Source organism: Caretta caretta, chromosome 2 (assembly GCF_965140235.1).
Source record: "Caretta caretta isolate rCarCar2 chromosome 2, rCarCar1.hap1, whole genome shotgun sequence".
In the NCBI taxonomy this organism is placed as follows: domain Eukaryota; kingdom Metazoa; phylum Chordata; order Testudines; family Cheloniidae; genus Caretta; species Caretta caretta.
In genome coordinates, this window is record NC_134207.1 from 269,363,902 (window position 1) to 269,378,575 (window position 14,674).

A 14,674-nucleotide genomic window follows, 5' to 3' on the forward strand; every position below is an offset into this window, starting at 1 on the left:
ATAACTAATTTATCAATCTTTGCAGACAGCTTTCCTGACCCAAAAAAAAAGTGTCCCTACATGACATGCAGGGAAAAAAATGTGGATAGACAAATTATCCCAAAGGAATGGGATTTGATCTGGAAAAGAGGATGAGAAACCGCAGTCTGTAGCACAACAAAAGAGAAAAAAATAAGATACTGTTTCAATGGTACCTCACACCAGTCAGGTTAAAAAATATAGAGACACTAAATGGGGATAAATGTTGGAGAAATTGTGATGAAAGATTTTTATGCATGTATGGTGGATATGTCCAGTCATCAGAGTATTGGGATGTAATCAGTAACCAAATATCACAAATTGTTGGATATTTATTTACAAATGATCCTCTGGTAATCCTCTTGGGGCTTCCTAGTAGAAATGGTCATACAGAAGGAAACTAATAATATCTCATCTGCGAATAGCTGCTCAGTTATTGGTATCCTCGCATTGGAAAAAAAATAACCCAACCATTGAGGAATGGTTCTAAAAATATGGGAGGTTGTGTTTATGGAAAAATTAACAGACCATGACATAGCCAGCAAAGTAGACAGAGGACAGGTAGATACTTAGATATTTGGTTACCTTTCATTCAGTACTCAGACAAAGTAAATTTACCTGCCCCCCCCGCCCCAATAAAAAGTACACATATCCATTTTTTTGGAATATTAACATTTGATAGATATGTCTGATCTGTCAAATGAGTGTATGTCATAAATATAAAGGGAAGGGTAACCACCTGTCTGTATACAGTGCTATAAAATCTCTCCTGTCCAGAGGCACAAAAACCTCTTACCTGTAAAGGGTTAAGAAGCTCAGATAACCTGGCTGGTACCTGACCAAAAGGACCAATAAGGGGACAAGATACTTTCAAATCTGGCCCGGGGTGGGGGGGAGGCTTTGTCTGTTCCTTGTGGCTTTTCCCGGAGACAGAACAAGAAAGCAAGCGCTCCAACTACTTAGTAAGTATTTAGCAAGGAAATGCATTAGATTATCTTTTGTTTTGGCTTGTGATTTTCTCTGTGCTGAAAGGAAGGTGTATTCCTGGTTTTTCTTTTTGTAACTTTAAGGTTTTGCCTAGAGGGAAATTCTCTGTGTTTTGAATCTAATTGCCCTGTGGGATTATCTCCCATTCTAATTTCACGGAGGGGCTTCTTTTACCTTTTTTCTTTCTAATAAAGTTCTGATTTTTTTTAAGAATCTGATTGGTTTTTTTAGTATCCTAAAAAACCCAAGGTTGGTCTGTGCTCATCTTGTTTATTCTCAAGCCACCCCAGGAAAGGGGGGGTGTAGGGCTTGGGGGGATATTTTGGGGAATTAGGACTCCAAGTGGTCCTTTCCCTGATTCTTTATTAAATCACTTTGTGGTGGCAGCATTTACCTAATCCAAGGTACAAGGGAGAATTTGTGCCTTGGGGAAGTTTTAACCTAAGCTGGTAGAAATAAACTTAGGGGGTCTTTCATGCGGGACCCCACATGTGTACCCTAAAGTTCAGAGTGGGGAGGGAACCCTGACAGAGTACCTAGAGATTTAACTCAATTTAATAAATCACTAGAAACAATGTACATTTTGTAATGATGCTCATTCTGTAATGTGGTAACACCGTGTTAAACAGAAAGATGTGATGACTATATTCCTGTATAATGTTTCTTTAAACAAAAGATAACTGTTGTAATGATTGTTTTGTTTTGTTTCTGATATTTACATGGCAAGGATTTCTAAACTTGTTAAAACTTCCTAAATAAACAGAGTAAAAAGTGAAATTTTAGCATACCAAAAGAAACAAAAGTAGACATCCCTCCCCACCCCAAATGAATTTTTACAAAAATGTAAAACTAAACATTTTTTTTCCTCAAGTAGGGCTTGAAGTTCCTATTTAACAAGATAAAACAACTGAGGTGTCCACGCCAAGCTATTGCTGCTACTAAAGAGAAAGAACTGTACCAAGACACCTACACTGAATTTTAGCATTGCATTACTAGGATTATAGATCAATTGAAAAGTGAGCTATAGAAAATCACACTGATTCACCTGGTAAAATCCCAATATAGACTAATTTTATTCCATGCACAAAAACTATATTAAAATGAAAAAGTCACTAAAGCAGGGGTCTCAAACTTAAATCACCAGGAGGGCCACATAAGGACGAGTACATTGGCCTGAGGGCGGCATCACTGACACCCCGCCCCCCTGCAGCCCCCGGCCCTTCCCCCCATTCCACCCCTTCTATGAGGCCCCGCCCCTTCCCACCTCTTCCCACCCCTTCCCTGCCCCCATTGCAACCCCTTCCCCAAATCCCCACCCCTGCCCCGCCTCTTCTCCACCTCCTGCCCTGAGTGCGCGGCTCCCTTCTCCTCTCCCCTCCCTCCTGGAAAGTGCTAAGCGCCACCAAACTGTTTAGGGGTTTGGAACAGGTCCCATATGAGAAGAGATTAAAGATGCTAGAATTTTTCAGCTTGGAAGAAAGGAGAATAATGGGGGATATGATAGAGGTCTATAAAATTATGAGTGGTGTGGAGAAAGTGAATAAGGAAAAGTTATTTACTTGTTCCCATAATATAAGAACTAGAGGCCACCAAATGAAATTAATGGGTAGCAGGTTTAAAACAAATAAAAGAAAGTTCTTCTTCATACAGTGCACAGTCAACCTGTGGAACTCCTTGCCTGAGGAGGTTTAAAAGAGAACTGGATACATTCATGGAGGTTAAGTCCATTAATGGCTATTAGCCAGGATGGATAAGGAATGGTGTCCCTAGCCTCTGTTTGTCAGAGGGTGTAGATGGATGGCAGGAGAGAGATCAGTTGATCATTACCTGGTAGGTTCACTCACTCCAGGGCACCTGGCATTGACCACTGTCGGTAGACAGGATACTGGGTTGGATGGACCTTTGGTTTGACCCAGCTCGGCCATTCTTATGTTCTTATGTAACAGTGGTTTGTAACCTATCATTTAAATCAGATTCTGAACCAGATGACTGGAGGATAGGTAAAGTGATGCCAATTTTTAAAAAAGGCTCCAGTGGTGATCCCAGCAATTACAGGCCAGTAAGCCTCGTTTCAGTAATGGGCAAATTGTTTGCAACTATATTAAAGAACAGAATTATCAGACACATAGATTTGTTAGGGAAGAGTCAACATATTTTTTGTAAATGGAAATCATGCCTCATCAATCTACTAGAATTCTTTGAGGGGGTCAACAAGCATGTGGATAAGGGTGATCCACCTCGCCAAAGGCTCTAAAGCAAAGTAAGTTGTCATGGAATAAGAGAGAAGGACCTCACAAGGATCAGTAATTGGTTAAAAGATAGAAAACAAAAGTAAGGAATAAATGGTCAATTTTCAGAATGGGGAGAGGTAAATAGTGGTGTCCTCCACTGGTCTGTACTGCGACCAGTACTGTTCAACATATTCATAAACAATCTGGAAAATGGGTAAACAGTGAGGTGGCAAATTTTGCAGATGATAAAAAAATACTGAAGATAGCTAGTGAGCAGGACAGCAGGTGTGGGCTCAGGGGCTAGTGTGATGATAGCAATGAGCCAGGGGCTTAATGGTGGGGGGGGCTCCAGGGCCACATGGGGATGGGGGTAGGTGGTGCAGGGCCACAGGGGGTAGGGGGATGCTGGGTCACATGGGAATGGAGGAGGAGGGCTGCAGGGCCTCATGGGAATGGGCGTGCAGGGACACTCAGGAACAGAGGCAGAAAGATCTAACTGAATGTGAGACTCTCTGGGTCAGCAAGGGTCTGCATGGGGGAGGCTCCCTAACACTCTAACAATCACTCTTCCCCCAACCCCCTCCCCGCCGTTCCACACATCTTCCACCCACACCCAGCAATCCTCCGGGATCACTCCCATGCTCCTTCCCTCTCCCTCAGCACTTCCGTTAACCCTGACTCCCCTGAGCCTTTGCACTGCTTCTCAGGGGTGTGGGAAATACATGTCTGTATTGTATCTTAAATGAATTACTCAGTGTTCTGTAGCAATATGTCTAGTAAGGAATATATTTGTAAAATAAAAACAAAACAAAAAAAACCACCTGTTGCTGAATTTTTGTTTGTATAGTTACAGACATACTTGCCGATAAGTATTTTGAAATAAATTACCAAAGTAATTGAAACTGGTGTGGTTATATTGTGTTATTTTGACAAATAAAATATACCATATTTTAAAATATTGTGCGCAGAATTTTTAATGTTTTGGTACAGATGTCCTCCAGCATAACTTAATCATTTTCAGTACTACTTTAGCCAACATTTATATGAAAATTCATATTGATTAACCTCTTTTTGATTGCATTAAGAGAGCATTAGCTTACTAAGTTTAATGCTGGTTTCCTTTTTTGGAAAAACTTCTACTTTGGAGAGTACTCTCAAATCAGGACACTTTGATTTAAAAACTACCAAGTGTTTATTTTTATATATAATTGTAACAATATGATGAGATATATATCAATCAGTTGAAAAATGACTTATGAATCAAGTCTGGAGGCATGTGAAGTTTCATAGAATTTATGGCCATAAAGGGCAGTTAGATCATCCAGTCTGACTTCCTCCAACATAGTTCTAGGCATAATTTACAGAGTTTGTATTAAGGCTAAATATTTCTATAGAAATAACAGTTAATTTCCACATTTGTTTGTAACCTTCAGTTATTAAATATCTCTCGTAATTCTAATAGTCCAACCATGCAACACAGTAACTCTCAAAGGAAAATAGGTTACACTGTCTTAACGTGGCAAGAAATCATAATGTTTCCTTATGTTCTTAAACTGGACATTAAGAACATTAATTGACATGGAGGATGTGGCACTGGATGATCTAGGGTTAAGCTTCTTGCTTTATGCAGATGGCACTGTATAACTGACAGACACATTTGAAGTAATAATAATACTTTGGGACTAACAATAAATCCCAAGATAACAAAGTGGTTGCATCATGGAAAAGAGACAATAAAAATTTTGAAATCTAGCAGCGATGAATTTGTAGAATGAGCACATAAGTTTGGCCGTACTGTATGGGGAGATGTCAGCAAACCAGTAAAGTGCCTAAAACCACTATGGCTTATTGCTAAAAGCAGCCAACTCAGCGGGCTGTAAATTGAGCATGCTGCAGCCTCACCTTGACCCAGGCAGGAGGGGAGAGGATTTTGGGTGCCACAGAAAGGGCAGCTTGACCCTGCGTCCTTCCTGATAAGAATTGTGTTAAAGTTGCTGATACATGGATTTTAGAAGAGCAGGATGTGCCCCCAGGATTGTCTATTAGGGTCTCAAGGCTGCAAACTCTGGAAAAACCCACACCTGGTTAATCAATGATCAGAAGGAAACCTCTTGCTGACCATTGAAACGGAATGCATCCGATGAAGTGAGCTGTAGCTCACGAAAGCTTATGCTCAAATAAATTTGTGAGTCTCTAAGGTGCCACAAGTCCTCCTTTTCTCCTTGCTTAACAAGTTTTCTTTAAGGGACATGTCATTCTATTAATAATGTATAAATAAGGGGGGGAAATTTGAAGTAGTTGGACTCTTCTGGACTCTCCCTCTGGATACATCTTGCAGTCCCCACCAGCAGATTGAAGATTTGGCCACCGGAAGCCTGCTGCTGTGCCACTCAAGAGCCACACTCAGCTTTGGTAATTATCAAGGGTTGGGGGTATCTTACTAACCTGTTGCGGACGTGTGTATAAGTGCTTGAGACTAAATAAAGTTTAGCTTTAAGTGAAAGCACTCTTGTGTTGTCCTGTTTGTGCCAGCCATCGATCGGTCGGACAGCCATGTCTCCCCTGATTTATTTCCTTACACTACCTCTCACAGAGTGAAAGTTACCAAGAGCTTTGGGTAAGAAAACTGGGTAACAATACTGGGTCAGACCAACGGTCCATCTAGCCCAGTACCCTGTCTTCCAACAGTGGCCAATGCCAGGTGACCCAGAGGGAATGAACAGAACAGGGAATCATCAAGTGATCCATCCCCTGTCACCCATTCCCAGCTTCTGGCAAACAGAGGCTCGGGACACCACCCCTGACCATTCTGGCTAATAGCCATTGATGGACCTGTCCTCCATCAATTTATCAGTTCTTTTTTGAAACTTGTGTGTCCTAGGAAGTTTGATCAGTGCTAATCGTTCCATCGAGGATGGGGTTAAAAAGATATGTGTTTTAGCTACAAGTGCTGCACAGAAATTGATGAAATTATGGACTGGTAAAAGTTATGTTTGCTACCAAAGGGAAAATTTATCAAACCAGTGTAGTAACAATATTACTCCATGGTCTAGAAGCAGCTGCATTAAATGAAAAAAATCAACAAAAGGCTGGAGGCAGTAGAGATGAGATGGTAGATAAAAAAGTGGAATGATTTTAAGAGAAATGAAGAAGTTAGAAGGAGAGAAGAGTGGGAAACCAAGGTGTGGGACTGGCTAAAATCAAAATGATTATGGTGGTGGAGATTTTCTGCTCCACTAACAGAGGATAGGATGCCAGAGAAGTAATGCAATCATGATTAACATCAGTCTGACCTAGAGGCTGATCACTGACTAAATTGTAGAACATATTATTTAGGGATGTAACAATGCTGGACTTAATGGAGGAACAAGCCAAGGACAGGAAGGGATGGTGATGCTGTATAGCTCCCTATGTCTGCAAAGATGCTTGGGAATGAAAAGAAAGAAGGGGAGGAGGTTCCTAGCCCTTATGGCTGTGATCATAACATGGAAAACATGAACCAAAAAATCAGCCAGTGCCTGGATGCCTGCCCAAGTCTCCAGAGAGCCTGAAACAACAGCTCGAAGAGGTGTGAACTGCTCCATTCATCTCTATCATTCCGTGTCTACAGAATCTGGCATTTTTATATCAAATTAGATAGATAGACAGATAGATAGATAAATTAGATTAGATAGAAGGGTGTATGGGGATAGACAGATAGGAGGGGTGTATGGGAATAGATGGATAGAGAGGGTATATAGTGATAGATGGATAGATTCATGGGGGGGATAGGTAGATATAGGGGGTGTATGGGGATAGATGGAAAGAGATAGAAGGAGTGTATGGGGATAGATAGGTAGATTAGATAGATAGATGAGTGGTGTATGGGACTAGATGGATAGATGTGGTGCATGAGGATAAATAGATAGATGGGCTTTATGGGAATAGATAGATAGATCGATCTTGTGTATGGGAATAGATGGACGGATAGATAGATAGATTAGATGAGGTGAATCAGAATAGATGGATAGATCGATCTTGTGTACGAGGATAGATAGAGGAGGTGAATGGGGATAGATAGATACATACATACACGGGCTGTATAGGGATAGATGGATAGATGGGGGGTATGGGGATAGATGGATAGACAGACAAATTGATAGAGGGGGTGTATAGGGATAGATGAATAGACTGATAGTGGGGTTGTATGGGGATAGATCGATAGACAGATAGAGGGGGTGTATGGGAATAGATAGATAGATAGATAGATTAGATGAGGTACATTGGAATAGATGGATAGATCGATCTTGTGTACGGGGATAGATAGATAGATAGATAGATAGATAGATAGATGGGGTTTATGGTAATAGATGGATAGCTAGATAGAGGAGGTGTATGGGGATAGATAGATAGATTAGATGGGGCGCATGGGGAAAGATAAATAGATTTGTGTATGGGGATAGGTAGAAGAGGGGGTACATGCGGATAGATGGGGTGTATTGGGATAGATGGATAGATGGGGTGTACGGGTATAGATAGAGGGGGTGTGTTGGGAGAGATGTAAAGCTAGATAGAGGGAGTGTATGGAGGTAGATAGATAGATAAGATTAGATATAGAGAGGGTATATGGGGATAGATAGATAGAGGGGGTGTATGGGGATAGATAGATAGATGGTTTGAGGATAGATGGGATGTATGGGGATAGATAGATAGAGGGGGTGTATGGGGATAGATAGATAGATGGTTTGAGGATAGATGGGGTGTATGGGGATAGATAGATAGATAGATAGATAGATAGATAGATAGATAGATAGATAGATGGTGTATGGGGATAGATGGATAGATGGGGTGTATGGGAATAGATGGATAGATGGATTGATGGGGTGTATGGGATAGATGAAAAGATTTGGTGTATTGGGATAGATGGGGTGTATGGGGATAAATAGATAGAGGAGGTGAATTGGGATAAATAGATAGATGGATAGAGGGGGTGTATGAGGATATGTGGGAAGATAGATAGATGTGGTTTATGGGGACCGATAGATAGATGGGGTGTATGGGGACCAATAGATAGATAGATAAAGTTTATGGGGATAGATGGAAAGATAGATAGAGGGGGTGTATTGGCATTGATGGATACATAGATAGATGGGGTGTATGGGGATAGGGTCATAGAATCATAGAATCATAGAATATAAGGGTTGGAAGGGACCCCAGAAGGTCATCTAGTCCAACCCCCTGCTCGAAGCAGGACCAAATCCCAGTTAAATCATCCCAGGCAGGGCTTTGTCAAGCCTGACCTTAAAAACCTCTAAGGAAGGAGATTCTACCACCTCCCTAGGTAACGCATTCCAGTGTTTCACCACCCTCTTAGTGAAAAAGTTTTTCCTAATATCCAATCTAAACCTCCCCCACTGCAACTTGAGACCATTACTCCTCGTTCTGTCATCTGCTACCATTGAGAACAGTCTAGAGCCATCCTCTTTGGAACCCCCTTTCAGGTAGTTGAAAGCAGCTATCAAATCCCCCCTCATTCTTCTCTTCTGCAGGCTAAACAATCCCAGCTCCCTCAGCCTCTCCTCATAACTCATGTGTTCCAGACCCCTAATCATTTTTGTTGCCCTTCGCTGGACTCTCTCCAATTTATCCACATCCTTCTTGAAGTGTGGGGCCCAAAACTGGACACAGTACTCCAGATGAGGCCTCACCAATGTCGAATAGAGGGGAACGATCACGTCCCTCGATCTGCTCGCTATGCCCCTACTTATACATCCCAAAATGCCATTGGCCTTCTTGGCAACAAGGGCACACTGCTGACTCATATCCAGCTTCTCGTCCACTGTCACCCCTAGGTCCTTTTCCGCAGAACTGCTGCCTAGCCATTCGGTCCCTAGTCTGTAGCTGTGCAGACTAGGGACCGAATGGTCAGATAGATAGACGGGATTGTGAGGCAAGAGATAAAATTTTGGGTGATCCATCCATCCCCTGTCACTCATTCTCAATTTCTGGCAAACAGGGGCTTGGGACACCATTCCTGCCCATGCTGGGTAGTAGCCATTGATGGACCTATCATCCATGAATTTATCTAGTTCTTTATTGAACCCTGTTATGGTCTTGGCCTTCACAACATCCTCTGGCAAGGAGTTCCACAGGGTTGACTGTGCATTGTGTGAATCCATGAGAGTACCTTCCCTCTTATCCTGTGTCAGCTTACTTTGCATAAGAGCCTTTAGTGAGGAACCTTGTCAAAGGCTTTCTGAAAATCTAAGTACACTATATTCCCTGGATCCCCTTTGTTCATATGCTTGTTGACCCCCTTCAAAGAATTCTAGTAGATTGGTGAGGCATGATTTCCCTTTACAAAAGCATGTTGACTCTTCCTCAACAAATTACTTTCATCTATATGTCTGACAATATTATTCTTTATTATAGTTTCAAACTGTTTGCCTGGTACTGAAGTCAGTCTTACAGGCCTGTAATTGTTGGGATCACCTCTGGAGCCCTTTTTAAAAAATGGCATCACATTAGCTATCCTCCAGTCATCTGGTACAGAAGCTGATTTAAATGATAGATTACAGACTACAGTTAGCAGTTCCGCAATTTCACATTTGAGTTCCTTCAGAACTCTTGGGTGAATACCATCTGGTCCTGGTGACTTATTACTGTTTAATTTATCAATTTGTTCCAAAACATCATCTAATTATACCTCAATTTGGGACAGTTCCTCAGATCTATCACCTAAAAAGAATGGCTCAGGTTTTGGAATCTCCCTCACAGCCTCAGTCATGAAGACCAATGAAAATAATTCATCCTTTTTTTAAAATAACCAGTGATGGAGAACACAGCATTTCCCTTGGTAAACTCTTTCAATAGTTAATCACTCTCACTGTTAAAAAGGTATACCTTATGTCAAGGTTCCTTCCCCACTCTGAACTCTAGGGTACAGATGTGGGGACCTGCATGAAAACCTCCTAAGCTTACTTTTACCAGCTTAGGTTAAAACTTCCCCAAGGTACAAACTATTTTACCCTTTGCTCTTCGACTTCCACTGCCACCACCAAACGTCTAACCGGTATTATTATTAGGAAAGCGTCCGTTTGGAAACATCTTTCCCCCCAAAATCCTCCCAAACCTTATACCCCTCTTCATGGGGAAGGCTTGATAAAAATCCTCACCAATTTGCAGAGGTGAACACAGACCCAAACCCTTGGATCTTAAGAACAATGAAAAAGCATTCAGTTTCTTAAAAGAAAAACTTTAATAGAAGAAAAAAAGTAAAAAAGAATCACCCCTGTAAAATCAGGATGGTAAATACCTTACAGGGTAATTAGATTCAAAACATAGAGAACCCCTCTAGGCAAAACCTTAAGTTACAAAAAGACACAAAGACAGGAATACACATTCCCTCCAGCACAGCTTATTTTTCTCAGCCATTTAAAGAAATCAGAATCTAATGCATCTCTATCTAGATTACTTACTAAGTTCTAAGACTCCATTCCTGTTCTGTCCCCGGCAAAAGCATCACACAGACAGAGAGAGAGAGGCTTTGTTTCTCCCTCCCCCCAGCTTTTGAAAGTATCTTGTCTCCTCATTGGTCATTTTGGTCAGGTGCCAGAGAGGTTATCCTAGCTTCTTAACCTTTTACAGGTGAAAGGGCTTTTCCTCTGGCCAGGAGGGATTTTAAAGGTGTTTACCCTTCCCTTTATATTTATGACACCTTAATATAGACTAATTAATAATAAATAATAATAATAATCTGGACAAAACAGAGAGAAGGAGATCAAAGTAATAATATAAGCATGTATTAATAACATGAAGCGATTGCTGGGTGGGTCAGAGCTGGTCCATGGGACAGTGATGAAGCTGGTTCAGGATGGACGCCTGAGGTGAGCTGGTCGGGACCCGGAAGGACCAGAGCTGAAGGTGGGGGAGATCAGAGTTGGACCAGGCCAGAGATCGGTATAAGAACTGGGATTGGGGGATCTGAGCTGGGTTGGGATTGCACAGAGGAAAGAGGGTTTGCACAGGGGCCGTTAAGGATGAAAATAGGGCTGTGCGGGGGAGGAAGCAGAGAGCCATGTACCTCAGCCTGTACTGTCCTGCCTTCTTGCTTCCTTCTCTTCTAACACAAGAGGCTGATGTTAATGGGAACACATTAGGATTTACTTTGAGTGAACTAACAAGTGACCTGGGATCTGCTGTTATAAAGATCCTGCAGTGTGGGTAAGTTGGCAAGATGGATGGATGGGAGCTACCATAAAGAGGTGTTTGGTGCAGCTCTAACCGTACCTGGTATGAGACTGTCGCTGCGGCAGTCGTACAGCATCCCCAGCTGGAGAGGGCGGCCCAGGGCTGGCATCTCAATTGCTGCAGTTTCAGACCAGGCCATGGTGGCAACAGAAGTTCAGGCAACCCTAAAACACAACAGTAACACTATTATACTGAGGATGTGATCTGCTCTTATTCCTGCTCTCCCTGTTTGACTTTTATCCCCTATTCATTTTCTACTTGCTACACATTAATAACAGAAACACTAAAAATTCTGTTCTCTAATCAGCAAACAATTGTACTGAAACTGAGGCAGCTACACAATATACTGCTTGTGGCAATGGGATTTATCTATTTTTAAGCGTATTTTAAAAATGCTCTTTTTAAACAAATCGCAGAACAAACATACTGCACAAAATCTAACTGAGTAGGGCTGGCCAGAAAACAACAACTGTGTTTTGTGAAAAATGTTGAGGGTTTGAAAGTAAGCTGGAGCTACAGTTGTTGCAGAGCAGAGCTTTGTGCTCCTCTCGCCCTTCCTCAACGAAGGGAGGAAGCAGAGCTGGGGACCTGTAATGAGAGCACTCCACTGGTCAGTGCTTCTCCCTGGGCAAGTGACTTCAAGTTTGCCCCACAGACTCTGCTGGGCCCAGAACTGGCACAGCAGTTTTTCAAACCTATGTCTGTTGACCGAAGGGAGGAGTGACAATTCGGATTTCAACAGTAACCATGTTATAACCTTAAATATGGTATGAATAGTCACCACCCCATAAAAATGTATGATTGGTCTGTAATGGCCTAGGTGATCTACAGCTGACTCTATGCAGACCCCTTCTATACTGTACACAACTGAAAATAATTTAATTTATCTGGTACCAGGGGATGGTGCAATAAAATCCTGCTAAGATACAGAAGTGGGGGTAGAGTAAAATTGCTGACAACACTGCATTAAATAACCCCATATGAACTATCAACCATTTCCTAAAGCTGTATCTAGAGGGCAAGTTACTTTAATAGCTGCACAAAGGGATTTCTGACCAAAAACACAGCAGAGACAGAGGACTCGTCACGTACAAAGAGAAACCAACCAGGGAAAAACTAAACAAACTAAACACTTAACTGAAGACATATCAAAGCAAATGAGCTGGAGTAAACCATATTCTTATGGCAGAGGAGCAGACGCAGACATATGACTTGCTTTATTGAATCTGGAGACAGTCAAAGTAATACAATGGGCTTGGGGGGGTGCTGGTCTCTTGAGAGTGCCCCTTGGTGTGTTGATGGGGTTGTAAACCCATTCTGGAACTGGCCTCTCTAGTGGGGAAAAACTGTAGCACTGCAATGGGGACAGAGTCTCAGCCCTCCCGCCCTCTGGGTGCTCACCCTGTGCAGGTTCCCAGGATACAGACAAGTTAGCAGCAGGAAAACGAACAAAAGAAAAGGTAATATCCAGACACTCCCAGCTGGGCCACTGGCCTCTTTTCCAGAAGGGCCTTGGATGGGCTGCAGTCCAGCTCAGTGTCTGCTGTTTCACCAGCAGAGGAATATGGTACAATCCCCTTCACATCAGGAGACTTAGCCCTACTTTCAGGCCCGGGCATAGGCTCTGCTCTCCACCAGGTCTCTTGCTTACAGCTCAGCACCCAGCTCTCCTCCTAGAACTGCTCACCGCTGAGCTTGGCTACCCCCATCTTGAACTCCCACTCCGCTCTTGACATGGCTCGTGGGTGCGCTGGGGGTGGGTTTGCTCCATCCCAGAGCAGCTCATTGACCACTTCTTGCCTGGTGCAAGGATTAAACACCCCCTCACAGAGCTCAGCCTAACACACAAAGGGCATCAGGATGATCAACACACACACAATAAACGGGATTTTAATGGGCTATATAAATAATACTGCTCCCGTAGGAATCCCGACCCTCCCCACACAGAGAAGCTTCCAGAATGTATCCCATCCAGCACTCAATACACGCCCTCCGGCTCAGTTAAATAATATCATTTTTACAACTGAGAAAAAAAGCACCTTGGCAGCACCTGACACTTACCCTGTAGATTTCTATTCAAAATTCAAACCCCAGTTGCTTGCCCTCTAGCCCTTGAGACTACATTTAACAGCTCATCTCCAAGGCTGACAGGCTCAGACACAGCCCTGGAGACAAAAGTGTCACCAGAAAAAGAACAAATAAAGAATTCTGAAGTTTGTACAGGCCAATATCGTTCCATTCTGACAAAGAGATTTGCTTAAATCCTTACCTGGAGGATGGATTCCCGGGCTCTAATAACATAAATTAAACAGGAGAGTTCACAAAATGTCACCACTTTATCCAACAGCTTCACACAGAATCTCCTCGGAGAATGAGATGAGACCTGAAAGTGAAATCAGCCCTGAATGCTGCATTTCTTAAATGCAGTCAGCAATAGACCACTCCCATCCCAGAGACCAGAGGCCCATCTACAGTAAACCAGACACTTTTGCAGAGACACAGACTCTAGTGAGATAAGAGCAAATCTAGAGACAAAAATCCTGTTTGAAGAGGGCCACACTGTAGAACGTGCCTAGGTACAAACCCCAAATCACCATCTTACACATAAAGTAGTAGGGTTACACATCCAGCTTCCCAGCAGAAAGAGGAGATCCACTGAACAATGTTGGCAGAGATCAAAAAGACAATCTTCTAATTGAACCCTGACTGACACTGGAGTGTGGGAAGAGCTTCAGCACAAAGGTGTGTCCGCTGTCAAGAGGCAGAGAGAGAAGAAATTATTTAACTGCCTGTATAGCACAGATATGAGCCTGGGTAGTAAACGAGGCTTTGTGAAGGTATAAGGGTCAGCCACAGCTAGCTGGCTGACTGATTAGCCCTGTCCACTGCACCTGAGAAAGAGCTGGACTTGAATTAGCTCACTTTTATAAAAGAGGGTAGCTGGACATGGAGGGGGTGGGGGTGCACCATTCCTCAGAACATGGATGCACGAGGAGTTATTGCTCTCAATGGACCACTGCTGGAGCCACCAAACATCGGAATGGCTCCAGAAACCAAGTGGTCATAAGGTGTGTGTGTAAGGTCCTTTACGGCTAAGACTCTGCGATAAAAGCCAGGGAACTTTGGTTTCTGTAGTTACTGGTGTGACTTGGGAAAGGGACTGCTGGGCTTGCACAGACCAGGAGGACAGAGTCTGCAAGGTTTTTGAT

The 14,674-nt window shown here is 42.7% G+C and overlaps 1 protein-coding gene across 2 annotated transcripts in view; it reads right to left on the reverse strand.

Annotated features, from left to right (window-relative positions):
* LOC125632960 (stonustoxin subunit alpha-like) overlaps positions 1 to 13,878 on the reverse strand; it is a 47,451-nt gene extending 33,573 nt beyond the window's left edge. For both annotated transcript variants that reach the window (XM_048841946.2, XM_075124654.1), the window contains exons 1-2: positions 13,735 to 13,878; positions 11,505 to 11,629 (exon numbers count right to left, since the gene is read on the reverse strand). In XM_048841946.2, the coding sequence (XP_048697903.2) occupies positions 11,505 to 11,604 (100 nt within the window). In that variant the 5' untranslated portion in view covers positions 11,605 to 11,629; positions 13,735 to 13,878. The remainder of the gene's footprint in view (positions 1 to 11,504; positions 11,630 to 13,734) is intronic.
* Positions 13,879 to 14,674: the final 796 nt, after the last annotated feature.